Source organism: Nerophis lumbriciformis, linkage group LG01 (genome assembly GCF_033978685.3).
Source record: "Nerophis lumbriciformis linkage group LG01, RoL_Nlum_v2.1, whole genome shotgun sequence".
Lineage (NCBI taxonomy): Eukaryota > Metazoa > Chordata > Actinopteri > Syngnathiformes > Syngnathidae > Nerophis > Nerophis lumbriciformis.
The window spans coordinates 8,974,526-8,996,734 of record NC_084548.2 but is presented as its reverse complement, the minus strand read 5'-3'; the positions used below and the strand labels follow the sequence as shown (position 1 = coordinate 8,996,734).

The 22,209-nt window shown below is 39.8% G+C and overlaps 1 protein-coding gene and 1 long non-coding RNA gene across 2 annotated transcripts in view; one reads left to right on the top strand and one right to left on the bottom strand.

Annotated features, from left to right (window-relative positions):
• LOC133615792 (uncharacterized) overlaps positions 1 to 22,209 on the bottom strand; it is a 517,593-nt gene that overhangs the window by 216,829 nt on the left and 278,555 nt on the right. The gene's annotated exons all lie outside the window — the stretch shown is intronic.
• Positions 1 to 22,209, top strand: part of sema3h (sema domain, immunoglobulin domain (Ig), short basic domain, secreted, (semaphorin) 3H) — a 229,400-nt gene that overhangs the window by 101,746 nt on the left and 105,445 nt on the right. Inside the window, exon 4 of the mRNA XM_061974468.1 lies at positions 1,894 to 2,048. Coding sequence (XP_061830452.1) covers positions 1,894 to 2,048 — 155 coding nt within the window. The remainder of the gene's footprint in view (positions 1 to 1,893; positions 2,049 to 22,209) is intronic.

Genomic DNA, 22,209 nt, shown 5'->3' with positions numbered 1-22,209 from the left:
TTTTCATCCATTCTAACAACGTGTCGGCCCAGTCGCAAGATTTGTGCGACTTCTGTATGAACACACACGGGAATGCAACGCATACTTGATCGACAGCGATACAGGTTACACTGAGGGTGCCCGTATAAACAACTTTAAGTGTTGTTAGAAATATACGCCACACTGTGAATCCACACCAAACAAGAATGACAAACACATATTGGGAGAACTTCCGCACTGTAACACAACATAAACACAACAGAACAAATACCCAGAAACCTTTGCAGCACTAACTCTTCCGGGACGCTACGATATACACCCGTTACAGCCCTAATATAAACAAAGGAAATGTAGTGTGAACTATATCCAAAAGTGTATGTGGTGTGTGGCGATGTGTGTGATTAGCTGTAGTGTGTATTACCTAGTGTTGTGTTGGGTGAGAGGAGGGACAAGGCAGGAAGACAGTCCGTTGGGCAGGCAAATGATCCAGGGCGAGAGAGAGGCGTCAAGAGATCCGTGTCCAAGTGGGAGGTCGAGATCGAAGAGGCAGTCCGGGAAGCAGGGGAACGACGAGGAATGACGAGACACACAGCAACGTCAAACACGGGAACGGAGGTCTGCAGTAGGATCGACACGACACGACAATGAAACACGGAGGGGAAAACAGAAAGAGAGCAAGATTGCATTAAGCATCCGATGATCGCTTACTGTACGCCAACAGAAGATTATATTCCGGCCCGGCATGGCAGATTTTGCCGGTTTATGAAAGCAGCTCGCTCATCACGGGCAGGTGCGAGGATTGCAGAATGTCTGCAGGCACGAGGAGGCACGCCCCGGAGCGGAGAGAGAGCGCCTGTGGGCATGGCCCGTGATGCGCTCGTCAGGACGCAAAGATGAGGGCACATTGGAATGCGCCCTGGCCGTGACAGTATTGTCTACAAATCCAATCCAATCCACTTTATTTATACAGCACATTTCAAAAAACAATAAAAGTTTCACAAAGTGCTGCACAGAAGTTAAGACGTACACTGTTTTGCCAAAAGTATTTGGCCACCTGCCTTGACTCACATATGAACTTGAAGTGCCATCCCGTTCCTAACCCATTGGGTTCAATATGATGTCGGTCCACCTTTTACAGCTATTACAGCTTCAACTTTTCTGAGAAGGCTGTCCACAAAGTTGCGGAGTGTGTTTATAGGAATTTTCCACCATTCTTCTAAAAGCGCATTGGTGAGGTCACACACTGATGTTGGTCGAGAAGGCCTGGCTCCCGGTCTCCGTTCTAATTCATCCCAAAGGTGTTCTATCGGGTTCAGGTCAGGACTCTGTGCAGGCCAGTCAAGTTCATACACCCCAGACTCTGTTATCCATGTCTTTATAGACCTTGTAGCGTCCCGGAAGAGTTAGTGCCGCAAAGGATTCTGGGTATTCTTTCTGTTGTGTTTATGTTGTGTTACAGTGCGGATGTTCTCCCGAAATGTGTTTGTCATTCTTGTTTGGTGTGGGTTCACAGTGTGGCGTATATTTCTAACAGTGTTAAAGTTGTTTATACGGCCACCCTCAGTGTAACTTGTATCGCTGTTGATTAAGTATGCGTTGCATTCACTTGTGTGTGCGTACAGAAGCCGCACATATTATGGGACTGGGCCAGCATACGTTGGACTGGATGAAAAGCGGATGTGACGATTTTTGGGAGGGGCACTGAAATCTGGGACTTTCCCGAGAGGGTTGGCAAGTATGAGAATTAGGGGTGAATGCGGTGTTACCGCGGCACCGCTGCTGAATATAATCGGCGGGCCACCTTTAGTGTTAATTTGATATCGCCTCAAGGGCCAAGTGAAATTACACGGCGGGCCAGAGTTTGACACCCATGGTCTATAGCTTCATAACATGTTACTCTTTCTTCTTCTACAGAACTGATCCAGAATGGCCGCTTGCTAACGCTGCCCCTGGCGGCGGGAGACCTGCACTCCCTTCTGCCCGATAAAGACGGCATGCGCCTGTATGTGGCCATGAAAGATAACCTGCTGTCTACCAGCATGGATGACATCACGCAGAACCCCCGCAAGGTATACACATAATTTGCCATAGCAACTGATTGACAATTAGGCATTCTTTTTAGTAAACTGGTAGTGATTTAGCTGCACGGTGGAACAGGGGTTAGTGCTGGTGCCTCACAATACGAACGTACTGGGTTTGATCCCCGGGCTCGGGGTCTTTCTGTGTGGAGTTTGCGTGTTCTCCCCGTGACTGGGTGGGTTCCCTGGGGATAGGTTGATTGGCAACACTAAATGGTCCCTAGCGTGTGAATGTGAGTGTGAATGTTGTGTGTCTATCTGTGTTGGCCCTGGGATGAGGTGGCGACTTGTCCAGGGTGTACTCCGCCTTCCGCTCGAGTGTAGCTGGGATAGGCTCGAGCGCACCTGCGACCCCAAGAGGGAGAAGCGGTAGAAAATGAATGGAAGGATGGATGATGGTAGTGATTTAGAAGAATTTATGAGCCATTTGAAAAATCAATGTGTAGAAAAGTTGTCCTGCCATTTTATTTCAGGTCATTGAAACAATATTGGCTGCCGAATTCTTGCAATGTTTTACATCTTAACGTCTCCAAGCCACATACTTGCCAACCCTCCCGAATTTTCCGGGAGACTCCTGAAATTCAGTGCCTCTCCCGAAAACCTCCCGGGACAAATATTCTCCCGAAAATCTCCCGATTTTCAGCCGTAGCTGGAGGCCACGCCCCCTCCAGCTCCATGCGGACCTGAGTGAGGACAGCCTTTTTTCACGACGGGAGGACAACTGGGTGACAAGAAATAAATCATCCAGACTAGAGATAAATTGTATTATTATGTTTATCTTACCTACAAATACATATATTTATTAATAATTAAAAAAAACAACTAAATACATTTTTACTATATTTTGCTAAAAACATCAAAATTAATTGTATTTTTTCTGACTCCTTATTACATCCAGGCATTAGAATTATACATTAAAATAAACATATTTGAAATAATTAATTTTAAATTATCCTAATAATTCATTTAAAATGACCATATTTAATTATTAAAATAATTGCTTGTTTATCAAAGACTTTAGCATTTTATTCATTACATTTTGAAGCTCTCAGAAGCCAAGTTATGTTATATTCCATAATATTTATTTATGCAAGTTTGAAGTATCAATTATCTAAACACAGTTTTGTTTGCATATTTTCAGGATATATATATATATATATATATATATATGTATGTATATATATATATATCCATCCATCCATCCATTTTCTACCGCTTATTCCCTTTGGGGTCGCGGGGGGCGCTGGAGCCTATCTCAGCTACAATCGGGCGGAAGGCGAGGTACACCCTGGACAAGTCGCCACCTCATCGCAGGGCCAACACAGATAGACAGACAACATTCACACTCACATTCACACACTACGGCCAATTTAGTGTTGCCAATCAACTTATCCCCAGGTGCATGTCTTTGGAGGTGGGAGGAAGCCGGAGTACCCTGAGGGAACCCACACAGTCACGGGGAGAACATGCAAACTCCACACAGAAAGATCCCGAGCCCGGGATTATATATATATATATATATATATATATATATATATATATATATATGTATATATATATATATATATATATATGTATGAAATACTTGACTTGGTGAATTCTAGCTGTCAATATACTCCTCCCCTCTTAACCACACCCCCAACCACGCCCTGCCCCACGCCCCCACCCCCCACCTCCCGAAATCGGAGGTCTCTAAATTGGCAAGTATGCCAAGCCATGACTCACTGCACTATTGTTACTATTTTATAAAACAATACATTTACCTTCAGGTCCTTGTATCAGTTATGATTTTTAAATCCTTAAAGTGGAAAAACAATATTTAATTCAGTTTCATGTATGTTTATTGAACATAAAGAAATGCATTAAACATTATTTCATGTGAATACTAAACAGATGTCGTACATACACAGTCGTGGTCAAAAGTTTACATACACTTGTAAAGAACATAATGTCATGACTGTCTTGAGTTTCTTAGGCTAAAGCAGTGGTTCTTAACCTTGTTGGAGGTACCGAACCCCACCAGTTACATATGCACATTCACCGAACTCTTCTTTAGTGAAAAATAAAAAGTTTTTTTTTTCAAATTCAAGAAAAAGTCATGTTTTCTTTACTGGTGCACAAAATGAACCGTGCATGAACATCACCTTGTTCAAAGAACAAAACCAACAAAGTGCATGAACTCTCAACAAATTACACACCTTACACACATTACCATGAATTGATTAACAAGTTGAAAAACTTATTGGGGTGTTACCATTTAGTGGTCAATTGTACGTAATATGTACTGTACTGTGTAATCTGTACTGTTTCATATAATGTATTCTCTTCCTTTGCAATCTGCTAGTAAAAGTTTCAATCAATCAATCAAAAAACCTGCAAATCAGATGGAAAATTAGAGGGAACATTGTTTGGGGGTATCATAATACGCTGATAGGGAGAAGTTTTTATTTACACGATAAGTCGGATGTCTTTTTACCCCCTGAGGCCAATTCCCCGAACCCCTAGGGTTTGATCGAACCCAGGTTAAGAACCACTGGGCTAAGCCATACAAACAATAATTTAAAAACATGTTGTTTTTTTTCGTCCACACAAATTGTAAAATTGAGCTATTTGGCTTGTGTCACAAAAAATGTGCAACAATTTAATGTATACTGAACAAAAATATAAGCGCAACACTTTTGTTTTTGCTACCATTTTTCATGAGTTGAACTTAAAGATCTAAAACGTTTACTATTTAAAATAAAGTGCCAATGATTGTCACACACACTAAGTGTGGTGAAATGTGTCCTCTGCATTTGACCCATCACCCTTGTTCACCCCCTGGGAGTTGAGGGGAGCAGTGGGCAGCAGCGGTGCCGCGCCCGGGAATAATTTTTGGTGATTTAACCCCCAATTCCAACCCTTGCTGAGTGTCAAGCAGGGAGGTAATGGCTCCCATTTTTATAGTCTATAGTTTGAACTCACAACCTACCGATCTCAGGGCGAACACTCTAACTACGAGGCCACTGAGTAGGTTAAATTTACATAGGTTACATTACATTTACAAAAAAAGACCTATTCATCTTAAGTATTGTTCAATTTATATATTCAATAAAATATTTATGTTTCATCTGACCACAGAACTTTCCTCCAGAAGGCCATGTGATGTCAGATGAAACAAAAATTGAGCTGGTTGGCCACAATACCCAGCAATATGTTTGGAGGAGAAAAGGTGAGGCCTTTAATCCCAGGAACACCAGGCCTACCGTCAAGTATGGTGGTGGTAGCATTATGATCGGGGCCTGTTTCGCTGCCAATGGAACTGGTGCTTTACAGAGAGTAAATTGGACAATGAAAAAGGAAGATTACCTCCAAATTCTTCAGGACAACCTAAAATCACCAGCCCGGAGGTTAGGTCTTGGGCACAGTTGGGTGTTCCAACAGTGTGACCCTAAACACACGTCAAAAGTGGTAAAGGAATGGCTAAATCAGGCTAGAATTAAGGTTTTAGAATGGCCTTCAGCTTGTGGATGGCTACCAAAAGTGCCTTATTGCAGTGAAACTTGCCAAGGGACATGTAATCAAATATTAACATTGCTGTATGTATACTTTTGACCCAGCAGATTTGCTCACATTTTCAGTAGACCCATAATAAATTCATAAAAGAAGCAAACTTCATGAATGTTTTTATGTGACCAACAAGTATGTGCTCCAATCACTCTATCACAAAAAAACAAGAGTTGTAGAAATTATTGGAAACTCAAGACAGCCATGACATTATGTTCTTTACAAGTGTATGCAAACTTTTGACCACGACTGTAGGTCTCTAGCCAAAGCGAATTTGCAACCTTTTTCTGGTTAGACTTTTACTGAAAGTTTAAGATCAGGGGTAAAACAATCTAAAAAAATGTAGCACATGGACATAATGGAGGCGAACCTGTCCCTCAATTTCCTTTGTGCATTAAACACAATGAGCCTGATCTACTAAGATCCAAATGCCACTTGCTAAACAGTGTGTGCAAACTATAAAATTGCGTGTGCTATTCGTGTGATATACAGTACTAAGAGTGCGTGTACAATTGAAAAGTGCAGCAGACATACTTGCCAACCTTGAGACCTCCAATTTCGGGAGGTGGGGGGGCGTGGTCGGGGGCGTGGTTAAGAGGGGAGGAGTATATTTACAGCTAGAATTCACCAAGTCAAGTATTTCATATATATATATATATATATATATATATATATATATATATATAAGAAATATTTGACTTTTAGTGAATTCTAGCTATATATATAAGAGAAATACTTGAATTTCAGTGTTCATTTATTTACACATATACACACACATAACACTCATCTACTCATTGTTGAGTTAAGGGTTGAATTGTCCATCCTTGTTCTATTCTCTGTCACTATTTTTCTAACCATGCTGAACACCCTCTTTGATGATGCATTCTGCTTCGTCTCCTTGTTGTGTGCGCAGTTGTGCACTGCACTCTCTAAAAGCCGTAGATGTTGTTGTCACATATGCATGTACAGTAGATGGCAGTATTGTCCTGTTTAAGAGTGTCACAACATTGCTGTTTACGGCAGACGAACTGCTTTACGGTAGACGAAAACGTGACTGCTGTTGTTGTGTGTTGTTACCACGCTGGGAGGACGTTAATGAAACTGCCTAACAATAAACCCACATAAGAAACCAAGAACTTGCCCTCGATCATTTTACACTTTACTTTACTTTACTTTACTACAGGCACGCTGTTTATATTGTGTGAAAGTGGACGTGAAAACAGGCTGTCGACACGTCACTCAGGTCCGCATGGAGCTGGAGGGCGCGTGGCCTCCAGCTCCGCCTGAATTTCGGGAGATTTTCGGGAGAAAATTTGTCCCGGGAGGTTTTCCGGAGAGGCGCTGAATTTCGGGAGTCTCCCGGAAAATCTGGGAGGGTTGGCAAGTATGGCAGCAGATCACCACTTTTTGGGGTGCATCAATAGAAACCTCTTTTTTTTTTTTTTTTTTTTTTTTTGCACACTGAAGTTACATTCATGGAAGAGGCTGGCATTAACTGTGAGTTTGCACCACCGATGCAAGAAAATACATATTGCAATAAGTTTTTTACACATAGGACATATGTTAGTGATTTTAAAGAAACCCAACACCAGTATCAATTGAATTTGTTTAAATCAGCCCCTTATGTCATCCAGCAGCTATAAATTATAAAATGATATTGCTGAGGAGACAATATGTCTAATATTTTAATTTTTTAGAGTCCATATATGTTGACAAGCATACGAGCTGCAGCAGGAGGAGCCACAGCGAAAACCCGTCCTTTCTCGCAGCGATGTGTTTAGCTGTGTCAGTTTGCACACACTTTTCAGATGTGCTAAATAAAGATGCAAAATGGTGCTCGCAGTTGAGTTTTAGTCATCATAACTCACTTTGCATCGTGCTAAATAATTATATTTGCATATTCTCCTCCCTTGTTGATGTTCTGATGGTCAGCACATTCATAAATAGACACACAGATTTTTCTTTTTCTGTATTTGTGTGGGACCCTTTGATATGAGATGCTGCATCTCAAGGGGTTATCCTAAATGCAATTGAAATTGACACGTTAAATGGATTGCGCTCCTTATTCTGCTCACTAAAGAGAAGCAATCCTGTGCGCACAAGTTTAGTAGATCAGCTTTGTGTCTGACAAAAGAACTACCAGTCTTATACAAACCCCGTTTCCATATGAGTTGGTAAATTGTGTTAGATGTAAATATAAACGGAATATAATGATTTGCAAATCTTTTTCAACCCATATTCAATTGAATGCACTACAAAGACAACATATTTGATGTTCAAACTCATAAACTTTTTTTTTTTTTTTTTGCAAATAATAATTAACTTAGAATTTCATGGCTGCAACACGTGCCAAAGTAGTTGGGAAAGGGCATGTTCACCACTGTGTTACATGGCCTTTCCTTTTAACAACACTCAGTAAACGTTTGGGAACTGAGGAGACACATTTTTTAAGCTTCTCAGGTGGAATTCTTTCCCATTCTTGCTTGATGTACAGCTTAAGTTGTTCAACAGTCCGGGGGTCTCCGTTGTGCTATTTTAGGCTTCATAATGCGCCACACATTTTCAATGGGAGACAGGTCTGGACTACAGGCAGGCCAGTCTAGTACCCGCACTCTTTTACTATGAAGCCACGTTGATGTAACACGTGGCTTGGCATTGTCTTGCTGAAATAAGCAGGGGCGTCCATGGTAACGTTGCTTGGATGGCAACATATGTTGCTCCAAAACCTGTATGTACCTTTCAGCATTAATGGCGCCTTCACAGATCTGTAAGTTACCCATGTCTTGGGCACTAATACACCCCCATACCATCACAGATGCTGGCTTTTTAACTTTGCGCCTATAACAATCCGGATGGTTCTTTTCCTCTTTGGTCCGGAGGACACGACGTCCACAGTTTCCAAAAACAATTTTAAATGTGGACTCATCAGACCACAGAACACTTTTCCACTTTGTATCAGTCCATCTTAGATGAGCTCAGGCCCAGCGAAGCCGACGGCGTTTCTGGGTGTTGTTGATAAACGGTTTTCGCCTTGCATAGGAGAGTTTTTACTTGCACTTACAGATGTAGCGACCAACTGTAGTTACTGACAGTGGGTTTCTGAAGTGTTCCTGAGCCCATGTGGTGATATCCTTTTCACACTGACGTCGCTTGTTGATGCAGTACAGCCTGAGGGATCGAAGGTCACGGGCTTAGCTGCTTACATGCAGTGATTTCTCCAGATTCTCTGAACCCTTTGATGATATTACGGACCGTAGATGGTGAAATCCCTAAATTCCTTGCAATAGCTGGTTGAGAAAGGTTTTTCTTAAACTGTTCAACAATTTGCTCACGCATTTGTTGACAAAGTGGTGACCCTTGCCCCATCCTTGTTTGTGAATGATTGAGCATTTCACGGAATTTACTTTTATACCCAATCATGGCACCCACCTGTTCCCAATTTGCCTGTTCACCTGTGGGATGTTCCAAATAAGTGTTTGATGAGCATTCCTCAACTTTATCAGTATTTATTGCCACCTTTCCCAACTTCTTTGTCACGTGTTGCTGGCATCAAATTCTAAAGTTAATGATAATTTGCAAAAAAAAAAAGTGTATCAGTTTGAACATCAAATATGTTGTCTTTGTAGCATATTCAACTGAATATGGGTTGAAAATGATTTGCAAATCATTGTATTCCGTTTATATTTACATCTAACACAATTTCCCAACTCATATGGAAACGGGGTTTGTAGAAGTATTTCTCCACGAGATGTCTGTGGGAATAGGGCCTATTGTAAAGGTTTGAGGGATTTATTTCGTTCTCCTCCCGGGGGGATCCCGAGGCGTTCCCAGGCCAGCCGGGACAGATAGTCTTCCCAACGTGTTCTGGGTCTTCCCCGTGGCCTCCTACCGGTCGGATGTGCCCTAAACACCTCCCTAGGGAGGCGTTCGGGTGGCATCCTGACCAGATGCCCGAACCACCTCATCTGGCACCTCTTAATGTGGAGGAGCAGCGGCTTTACTTTGAGTTCCTCCCGGATGACAGAGCTTCTCACCCTATCTCTAAGGGAGAGCCCCGCCACCCGGCGGAGGAAACTCATTTCGTCCGCTTGTATCCGTGATCTTGTCCTTTCGGTCATAACCCAAAGCTCATGACCATAGGTGAGGATGGGAACGTAGATCGATCGGTAAATTGAGAGCTTTGCCTTCCGGCTCAGCTCCTTCTTCACCACAACGGATCCGATACAGCGTCCGCATTACTGAAGACGCCGCACCGATCCGCCTGTCGATCTCACGATCCACTCTTCCCTCACTCGTGAACAAGACTCCGAGGTATTTGAACTCCTCAACTTGGGGCAAGATCTCCTCCCCAACCTGGAGATGGCACTCCACCCTTTCGCGGGCGAGAATTTATAAAATATAAAAAATATTTATAAAACAATATTTTGAAATATTTATAAAACAATCTTGCCTTCCTTCATACTTCATTCAAACGAGCCATATGAAATATGCTTAATTTGTTAAGTTTTTCCCATTGGTGACATCAGCGGATTATCCAAATATTGCAGAAATTTACCCGAAGTGCTGTGCATTGCTGATGTACAGCTTAAAGGGGAACATTATCACAATTTCAGAAGGGTTAAAACCATTAAAAATCAGTTCCCAGTGGCTCATTTTATTTTTCGAAGTTTTTTTTCAAAATTTTACCCATCACGCAATATCCCTAAAAAAAGCTTCAAAGTGCCTGATTTCAACCATCGTTATATACACCCGTCCATTTTCCTGTGACGTCACACAGTGATGCCGATACAAACAAACATGGCGGATAGAACAGCAAGTTTATAGCGACATTAGCTCGGTTTCAGACTCGGATTTCAGCGGCTTAAGCGATTCAACAGATTACGCATGTATTGAAACGGATGGTTGTAGTGTGGAGGCAGGTAGCGAAAACGAAATTGAAGAAGAAACTGAAGCTATTGAGCCATATCGGTTTGAACTGTATGCAAGCGAAACCGATGAAAACGACACGACAGCCAGCGACACGGGAGAAAGCGAGGACGAATTTGGCGATCGCCTTCTAACCAACGATTGGTATGTGTTTGTTTGGCATTAAAGGAAACTAACAACTATGAACTAGGTTTACAGCATATGAAATACATTTGGCAACAACATGCACTTTGAGAGTGCAGACAGCCCAGTTTTCATCAATTAATATATTCTGTAGATATACCCTCATCCGCTCTCTTTTCCTGGGGGTCTGGCGGCAGATTTCTTTGACTTTATCGTTGGAAATGCATCTGCTTTGAGTGTCGCAGGATATCCACACATTCTTGCCATCTCTGTCGTAGCATAGCTTTCGTCGGTAAAGTGTGCGGAACAAACGTCCAATTTCTTGCCACTTTCGCATCTTTGGGCCACTGGTGCAACTTGAATCCGTCCCTGTTCGTGTTGTTACACCCTCCGACAACACACCGACGAGGCATGATGTCTCCAAGGTACGGAAAACAGTCGAAAAAACGGAAAATAACAGAGCTGATTTGACTCTGTGTTTGAGAAAATGGCGGATTGCTTCCCGATGTGACGTCACGTTGAATAATAGAAAAGTCGTTTAATTCGCCAAAATTCACCCATTTAGAGTTCGGAAATCGGTTAAAAAAAAATATAGTCTTTTTTCTGCAACATCAAGGTATATATTGACGCTTACATAGGTCTGGTGATAATGTTCCCCTTTAAGTTGTTCAACAGTCCGGGGGTCTCCGATTGTAGTCTGAACCTGTAGCCAATAAGCTCCTTGTTTTTCTCTATCCTCTTGTTGTGGGGCAGACTGGCTCGCACATGCACATGCATCCTCCACTGTTGCCATTTCTAATACAAATTAGCATATCGTTCGAACTTATATCAGTCAGTAGAGAAAAGACTCAAAACTTGGGGGGAAGATGCCGTCGAAATGGAGCCAGGTAAATAAAACTGCCCACAATTTTTTTTTTAAAGCTGATAAATATATTTGCTAAAACTTTGGGCGCTACCTCTGACCATAAGAGATGGTCAGAGGGCGGCTAGAAAACGGTCTATAAATCATATAGTATGCAACATTTTGACCAAAGAACCACCATTACATGTTACGTAGACCACAAGTGTTTTTGGTTTACAAGTAGACAAAAATCATAATCATTGGGCGGCGTGGCTTGGTTGGTAGAGCGGCCGTGCCAGAAACTTGAGGGTTCCAGGTTTGAACCCCGCTTCCGCCATCCTAGTCACTGCCGTTGTGTCCTTGGGCAAGACACTTCACCCACCTGCTCCCAGTGCCACCCACACTGGTTTAAATGTAGCTCAGATATTGGGTTTCACGATGGAAAGCGCTTTTGAGTCCCTAGAGAAAAGTGCTATATAAATATAATTCACTTCACTTCCCATTCATAATATGTACCCCTTTAAATGTAGGGACGAAGTCGCCAAGTTGGCAATAAGGCAAGCCCATTACAATGACTTTGTATTTGTAGAGGGCCACCAGAAATATGGGACACTGCAGTCAATACTTCTTTAACTTTTATTTAGTTTTACAAAAATATTGCACCTCCTTTGTTCGGGGCAATATTTTTAATTTCAGTGGACGATATGACACAAATAATGTAAATCCTAACACCCTTTAGACAGGACGTTCCAAGTGAGCCCGGCCCTTTTCCTGTCTGAGATGAATATCGCATTTCTCTCTCTCACTAATGAGGCTGCACTAATATCCATGTCACCAAATGTTTGTAATGTTATGAACTTATCAAAGATTTACAACACGATTCTGGGTACCAGCGCATGAAGTTTGACCCGACATCTGTTTGGCTTGACAGTTATATTTGCGTCAATATTTAGCTTGATGTAAACATTGCAGACAGACATGGCGATGATGGCTCTGCCAGCCCTCCTCGACGAGTGCAAGGTCACAGCAAGGACAAAGATGACGCTGCACCGTGTCATCCAATCAATACTTTCATCAGTGAGACGTGCATGCGGGCGGAGGGCCGAGAAAGCAGGTAGACAGTCAGACAGCAGTTGCTGTAGCTGACCCGACCAGCCACCCACTCTGCCAGGCAGCCAGCCAGCGCCAGGATAGATAGTCACATTCAAGACATAACTCAGCCCTGTGCTGACTAGAAAGTCATGCTCCGTATTTATAGTCTGTTTATAAGATGTTCCAACTTGTCTGCAGTATTTTTTTCCTTCCTCCCATGTGGCAGTAAAGCACCCCTGTGGTGCCTTACTGTTTATTTTCTCTGCTGACGTCCAAATCTTTTAATCTTTTCAGACCCCAATGTAATGATTGCTGCTGCTTCTTGCAACATTTGCAGTTGTTTACAGACACCTTCATCTAAAGTTGAAAAAGTAACCCATAGTGTTTTTATATCCACCAAGAAGGTTACAAGTTTTTGTTCAAAACAAACATTTTAATTATAACGATGGATTTCATAAGACATGTTGGTTTTCTTCTATAACTATTTCAATTTGATCTTGATTATCATTGTAAAGCAGTGGTTCTTAACCTTGTTGGAGGTACCGAACCCCACCAGTTTCATATTGCATTCACCGAACCCTCCTTTTTAAAAAAAATTCAAGACAAAGTTATATGTTTTTGGTAACACTTTAGTATGGGGAACATATTCTAAGTAACAAAGACTTAATTTAGAGTTTTTTGGACACTAGGGGAACATATTCTAAGTAACAAAGACTTAATTTAGAGTTATTTGGTTAGGGTTAGGGTTAGAGGGTTAGGGCCAGGGTTAGAGGGTTAGGGTTATAATAAGGTCATGCCGAATAAGGCATTAATAAGTACTTAATAATGACTAGTTAAGAGCCAATATGTTACTAATTTGCATGTTAATAAGCAACTAATTAATGGTGAATATGTTCCCCATCATACTTGCTAACCTTGAGACCTCCGATTTCGGGAGGTGCGGGGGCGTGGTTAAGAGGGGAGGAGTATATTTACAGTTAGAATTCACCAAGTCAAGTATTACATATATATATATATATATATATATAAGAAATACTTGACTTTCAGGGAATTCTAGCTATATATATATATATATATATATATATATATATATATATATATATATTTATTATATATATATATATATATATATATATATATATATATATATATATATATATATATATATATATATATATATATATATATATAGCTAGAATTCCCTGAAAGTCAAGTATTTCTTATATATATATATATATATATATATATATATATATATAAATAAGAGAAATACTTTCAGTGTTTATTTATTTACACATATACACACACATAACACTCATCTACTCATTGTTGAATTGTCCATCCTTGTTCTATTCTCTGTCACTATTTTTCTAACCATGCTGAACACCCTCTCTGATGATGCATTCTGCTTCGTCTCCTTGTTGTGTGCGCAGTTGTGCACCGCACTCTCTAAAAGCCCTAGATGTTATTGTCACATATGCATGTACAGTAGATGGCAGTATTGTCCTTTTTAAGAGTGTCACAACATTGCTGTTTACGGCAGACACACTGCTTTACGGTAGACGAAAACGTGACTGCTGTTGTTGTGTGTTGTTGCCGCGTTGGGAGGACGTTAATTAAACTGCCTAACAATAAACCCACATAAGAAACCAAGAACTCGCCCTCGATCATTCTACAGTTATAACGTGATTGGGCAGGCACGCTGTTTATATTGTGGGAAAGCGGACGTGAAAACAGACTGTCGACACGTCACTCAGGTCCGCCTGAATTTCGGGAGATTTGCGGGAGAAAATTTGTCCCGGGAGGTTTTCGGGAGAATTTTGGGAGTCTCCCGGAAAATCCCGAGGGTTGGCAAGTATGTTCCCCATACTAAAGTCTTTCCATGTTTTTTTACTGGTGCACAGAATGAACCGTGCATGAACATCACCTTGTTCAAACAACAAAACCAACACAGTGCATAAACTCACAACAAATTACACACCTGCAAATCAGTCTGACTTCTGCTGTTGTCGTATCCATAATACGCCGAAAGGGAGAAGTTTTTATTTACACGATGAGTCGGGTGTGTTTTGACCTCCGCCGAACCCCTGAGGCCGACTCACCGAACCCCTAGGGTTCGATCGAACCCAGGTTAAGAACCACTGTTGCAGAGGTACATTCCAAATAAATAAGAAAATAAACTCTAAATTTGTTTTTTCCCCCACGTGATTCTTGGAATTTAACTGGAATCTGATTTGACAGACTTTTGTATAAACATACCAAATGCAAGTTCATCCAAATCTGATCCAAATGAGAAATTAGAATGAGAATACATACCTGCCAACTACTCCGGTTTTCCCGTAATTAGTACAGTTTTCATCAACCTATTCCGGGTTACGGTTGCAGTGATAAAAAATAAGTTTTTTCATTAATTAAAAAAAAATATTTAAAAAAAAGTTTTATTCACGAAATCGCGTAACAATAATGACAATCGACACTGCTTCCCGTAACTTCCTATCGAGCCATTCCGAATGCCATGCGCTAGGCTATTTATAGCACCGCTGCCAAGCACGAGACACCTGTTGCCATTGTTTCCAAACGAGCGAACGATCATGGAATCAGCCGGAGAAAAATCGCAAACGAGTCTTAAACCGAAAAGAAAACTGCAGTCATTCCGTGAAGAATATTCAAAAGCCTATCCGGGAATAATTATCCGTTCCAAAAAGGGTGAAAACTACGCGAATTTCACCTTGTGCAGACAAGATTTTTCGATCGGACACGGAGGAATTAGCGATGTAAAAGACCACGTTGGGACAAAAAAACACAAGTCTAATGCCGTTGCTAGCGATACAAGTGGAAAACTTTCAACGTTTTTCGGATTTTAGCCACAAAAAGGTAATGACACCAATGTTATCTATTGGAATTGTTTAGTACTGTTATACTGTTAAAAGTGTTTATACTATTTATGCTTTCAAGTCCAAGTTGAAGAAATCTTGTTAAATGTTGACAGCATAACTACCAAAATACAGAAGTATGTCCTTAATATTTTTGCAGTGCTATTTCTGTTGAAAAGTTAAAATGATTACATTAGAGATGTGATGTGCCACTTTTCAAGTGTCTGATGGCTTAAATTAATTTTCATTAATTTTTCATATTTTGAATTCTTTTGAAAGGCTTACAAAAAAACTTCATTTGAATTGTAATTCCATGCTATTGACAGGACTATTAATTTTAATGAAGTTAGCTTACCATGTTTACAGTATGATAATTGTGATAGTTTTTACAATTGAACAAGGCAGTAGATTATACAAGCTTGGACAGAAAGTTAATAATGACACCAATTTTTCTTTTAATGGAATTGTTTAGTACTGTTTTACCATTTGTTTACTGTAAAAAGTGTTTATACTGTTTATACTTTCAATTAACAAATTGAAGTCTTGTGAAAGGTTGACAGGATAACTGGCATTAACTGTCAAAATAATTTCAAACTATTGAAGTTAGCTTACAGAATAAACATGTCAATCAACCCATATGATTTCGCTGTAATATTTTTGTTTTGAAAAGTCACTGTGACTGATAGAAAAGTGATGGTTTTAGCAACATTTTAACCTGTCTGAATGCTAATAATCATTTTGCGTCGGCCCCCCTGAACCCCCCATCAGGACTTTGTCCTGGACCTACCGGGGCCTGCGGCCCCTGGACCCTGGCTACTAGGTTTTTCTGATTTCAAAAGTTGGCAGGTATGAGAATGAAATAAATAAATGTTGTTATAATAATGACATATACAGCACGCACACGGTCAATGTGAATATGTACAGTACCAGGCAAACATTTTGAGACATTTTCTTGTGTTAGTGAATGTGTGTCCAGTCTTTTGATTGTATACTGTAAAACAGCTAAAGCTAAAATAATAATAAATATTGTAAAAAAAACAAAAATAAATACAAAAAAAAAGTTTAAAAAAGTTATTTTAGTAATGAAAATTAAAATGTAAAATAATTAAAAAGTTAAAGAATATATTAAGATATAAATGGTAAATGATATGAATTTACTGTACACGTATATAGCACTTTACTATACCTGGAACGATACCCAAAGCACTTTATATCATACGTCACATTCACACACTATAACTTACTTCAGACAAAAAATAACAAGTTTGGTTCGTTTTTTTCTACTAGTGAAAAAAAGCTCAATCTAAAATGAATTAAAAAATAAACACATTTACAAAATATTAATGTGAAAAAGTATTCAAATGAATAAAAATAAAATTGAATTGATTGGTGAAAGTGGACATTCAAATGATATGTTAAGCCTCTTTGTATGTATTTATTTTTTACATACATAATCTGTGTAGAAAAAACTTCTTCATTCATTAATTTTATTCTCATATTTTATTTAACAATTGGTAGAAAATGGATGGATGGATGGATTTATTTATTTACTTGATTAAATTTGTATCTAGGTTGTGAGTGTGAATGTGGAACTGCGATGAGGTGGCGACTTGTCCAGGGTGTACCCCGCCTACCGCCCGAATGCAGCTGAGACAGGCTCCAGAGATCCTTCGCGACCCTGAAAGGGACAAGCGGTAGAAAATGGATGGATGGATGTTTGTATTAAGAAAACTGACAATAAAAATACTTTGGAAAAAAAAAAAAATTAAATTGAATTAATTAAAAAGTGAAACTCTAAAATGAATTTTATTCAAAAGATAGCAAGATCAGTGATATTTTACAATACTAATGTTAAAAAGGAAGCAGTTTTGCAGAAATGTAGCATGCATAATTATTACTGTAAGCACAAGCTGCTGGTCATGTCTTGAATTTTTGTGTGCAACGAGTTATACACTATTTCCGCTGACTCACAGTTCATACCTGATGACAAGCCTAGTGACACAGCATGTGAGACATTCAGAAAGGATTTGGCAGCTATATAAAATGTAACACGGAAATGAGCAGTAAACATCTGGTTACTATTTGGTGTGCTTATCTAGGAATTTTGTTGATTTTTCCTAACTTTTCCAGGTGACAAACACTAAGTGCTCTCATTGGCCCCAGTGTGTGAATGTGAATGTTGTCTGTCTATCTGTGTGGGCCCTGCTATGAGGTGGCGACTTGTCCAGGGTGTACCCCGCCTTCCGCCCGAATGCAGCTGAGATAGGCTCCAGCGACCCCCCGCGACCCCGAAAGGGATAAGCGATAGAAAATGGATGGATGGATGGATAGTTTGCCACATGCTACTAGTTTACTTTGACAAGCAGCCTTCTTTACAAAGAGGTACATTTCCACGAAACTAAATCTTGACATGGTGAGAATCCATTGGTGGTGGTCCATGCCGGTTCCTGTCAGTGTGTGGTATTTGGAGATAAGGCTGACTGTGGTTTCTAATCTAATCGGTCATACCCATCAGGCACTAACTGCAGCAGGCACTACACCAGGGAGCCATTACTTGACATCCATAGATTGTTTCCTAAAGGCACCGTCACTTGTCATGACTAGAGATGTCCGATAATGGCTTTTTTGCCGATATTGTCCAACTCTTAATTACCGATTCCGATATCAACCGATACCGATATATACAGTCGTGGAATTAACACATTATTATGCCTAATTCTGTTGTGATGCCCCACTGGATGCATTAAACCAGGGGTGCTCATTACGTCGATCGCGAGCTACCGGTCGATCGTGGAGGGTGTATCAGTCGATCACCAGCCAGGCATTAAAAAAATAGTCCTAAAAATGAGCGATCATAAATCTTCACTATGACGTCACTTTCGTCACTTGATTGACATTCACGGCACCCGAGGGTCTTCTGAGATGACGCTGGCTGCTGCCAGCTCATTAAAATTACCGACAGGAAGGCGAGAAACACTTTATTTCAACAGACTCTCGCGCCGTACCTGTCGTCAAAACTCCAAAGACCGACTGCACAGTTGCACAATAAAAGCTCTGCTTCATCCTGCCTGCGCTAACAAAATAAGAGTCTCAGAAAGCTGGCGTGCACAAGCTAGCAAGCTACGGAGTTTGCCGACAATGTATTTCTTGTAAAGTGTATACAAAGGAGTACGGCAGCTGGATAAATAAGATGCCAAAAACCAACCACTTTCATGTGGTATTGGACAGAAAGGAGGACTTTTTTTCTCCTCCATTCGAATCCAATCAATGCAAGTCATCAGAATCAGGTAATACACCAACTTATATTCTTGTCTTCATGAAAGAAAGGAATCTATATGTGTTAAACATGCTTGTATTATCCTTAAACACTTTTAACTTATTAACTATACATGTTAAACATGCTTGTATTATCTTTAAACACTTTTAACTTATTAACTATATGTGTTAAACATGCTTGTATTATCTTTAAACACCTTTAACTTATTAACAATATTAACTATATGTGTTAAACATGCTTGTATTATCATTAAACACCTTTAACTTGTTAACAATATTAACTATATGTGTTAAACATGCTTGTATTATCTTTAAACACCTTTAACTTGTTAACAATATTAACTATATGTGTTAAACATGCTTGTATTATGTTTAACCACCTTTAAGTTGTTAACAATATTTACTATATGTGTTAAACATGCTTGTATTATCTTTAAACACCTTTAACTTGTTAACAATATTAACTATATGTGTTAAACATGCTTGTATTATCTTTAACCACCTTTAAGTTGTTAACAATATTAACTATAAGTGTTAAACATGCTTGTATTATCTTTAAACACCTTTAACTTATTACCAATATTAACTATAAGTGTTAAACATGCTTGTATTATCTTTAAACACCTTTAACTTATTACCAATATTAACTATAAGTGTTAAACATGCTTGTATTATCTTTAAACACCTTTAACTTGTTAACAATATTAACTATATGTATTAAACATGCTTGCATTATCTTTAAACACCTTTAACTTATTAACAATATTAACTATATGTGTTAAACATGCTTGTATTATCATTAAACACCTTTAATGTATTAACAATGTTAACTATATGTGTTAAACATGCTTGTATTATCATTAAACATCTTTAACTTGTTAACAAAAACATATGTTTCATAAATAAGTAAATATAAATTATATATATGAATGAGGTAGATCCCCACGACTTGATCAATTGAAAAGTAGCTCGCCTGCAGAAAAAGTGTGAGCACCCCTGCATTAAACAATGTAACAAGGTTTTCCAAAATAAATCTACTCAAGTTATGGAAAAAATGCCAACATGGCACTGCCATATTTATTATTGAAGTCACAAAGTGCATTATTTTTTTAACATGCCTCAAAACAGCAGCTACAAAAACAATGAAGGCACACAGCTTCAGTCCAGAGTATACTAGAGTAATAAAGTAAACAATAACATAGTCCTCCTTTAGTGCAAGACTGCCTGGTATACTGTATAACAGGGAATTATAAACTGGGCTCAATCTGCCCTGCTCTAACGTATTTGTATGAGTAACACAAATGTGCTGCAAGCTAGTGGTGAGTGCTTGAAGTGGTCTACCAGTCAGCCAGAGCTTCTGAAATGCTGCATTGAGACAGGGCACCTCCGTTCACTGTGAGCTGCAAAGTGTGCGCCATGCAGGGCAGACTAGCCACACCAAACTCCACCGTAGCTTTTGCCATACTGCGTGCGTTGTCCCTGATCACAACGCGGGCTTTCGCCTTGGGGTGGTTTTTGTTGTATTTTTGTTTTTTCTCGGCGGAGTCTTTAAGCGACAACTGTCTGGTACTACTTTTTTTTTTTTGCTGTTTGCTTTTCATCCATTTTTCGCTAGTATTCATCGTGTATCTCTTTATGATTCTTGAAGTGGTGGGAAATCAAATTGCTCGTATTAAAGGAAGACGTCTTGGTTCCTCCTCGCGTAACCAACTTTTTGCAGTCATTGCAAATTGCCAGTTTTTTATCCGTCAGAGACACTTTAAAATAACCCCAAACCATAGACATGGTGTCGTTAGTCAGTCACCGAGCGAGTTTGCTTGTTAGCCACGGCTACAGCACCGGCAACAACACATTCTTCTTCTTCGCGGCGGTTTGATGAGGTCATCAAGCGTCGCCAGTAAACCTCTCATGCTGCAGTCGTGCGGCAACTCCTGTGTTGTGTGTAGGGATGTCCCGATCCGATATTTGGATCGGATCGGCCGCCGATATTTGCCAAAAAATGCGTATCGGCAAGGCATGGAAAAATGCCGATCCAGATCCAGTTTAAAAAAAAACTCCGGTCCGTGTTTTCCAACGCACCGATTTAAATAATGCATTCCACTTTTCTGCTGCTCTGTAATTTCCGTTCCGTATTTTCCAGCACACCTTCAACACATCCACAGGTCTGTGGAATCTCACGCAGTTGCCTTTAGCTGCTGGCATTACACGACAGGCTCTTCTCACTCTTTCCTGTGTCTCCCTCTCACAGACAGCGAGCGCACCTTCTTACACATGTCACATACTGTCACGTCATATGTCACATACTGTCACGTCATACGTCACATACGTATACGTCCTCCCCGAGCAGAGAGGTAGCAGCATGGCTAACGTTAGCTGTGATGCTAGCGCAGTCGCTAAGGTGCGCGCCTGCTCAAACGTCCTCTGCGCACGGCAAATCTATGCCATACACAAATCAAATAAAAAAATAAGCGCATAACAATTTTCGACACACGGACACGACAGAGAAAACCGTTTTCGTCATCATTGTTCAAATATTGTAATGTCTGTCGAGACGCTTATCTCCGTTCGGTGCCACACGTCCACACCATCAAAATGCTGAGGCAAAAATTTCCACATCAACACCGTATGAAAAAATTAGTGATCTATTCAGTTGTGATTTCCTTCTCTGCATGAAAGTTTAAAAGTAGCATATATTAATGCAGTATGAAGAAGAATGTTTTAATGTAGACATGCAAGCCTTGAAAGAAAATTTTGAAAATCAAGACTACATTTCCTGCAAATGGGTGCATTTCTACCCTATATTTTAACTTTAGATTTATTCTCATATCAAACTCTTTTGGCTGTCTTTTTGACACTTACATCCGGCGCCCCCCTCCTCACACTGGATTATAAAAAATGTAAATAATTCAATGTGATTATCTTGTGTGATGACTGTATTATGATGATAGTATATATCTGATAGTATATATCTGTATCATGAATCAGTGGACCCCGACTTAAACAAGTTGAAAAACTTATTGGGGTGTTACCATTTAGTGGTCAATTGTACGGAATATGTACTTCACTGTGCAACCTACTAATAAAAGTCTCAATCAATCAATCAAAACACACAGAATCATCATACTGCTGTGATTATATGCATCAAGTGTTCATTCAAGGCTAAGGCAAAATATCGAGATATATATCGTGTATCGCAATATGGCCTTAAAATATCGCAATATTAAAAAAAGGCCATATCGCCCAGCCCTAGTTCAATGATGCCATTTCTGTTTGTCATGTATAATTTTGTCTATTTTGTGTTTATCCTTGAATAAACAGGTCAGTTTCTTGTTACCAACCATTGTGTATTATTCAAACTCCCCTAATTCAGCTGGCTAGTTGTTATCAAGAGTACTAAAACCCTTTTCAACATGATTCTGACAACTAAGTAGGCTAAATAACTTTAAACTTTAATACATGCTCGGATAGGCCAGTA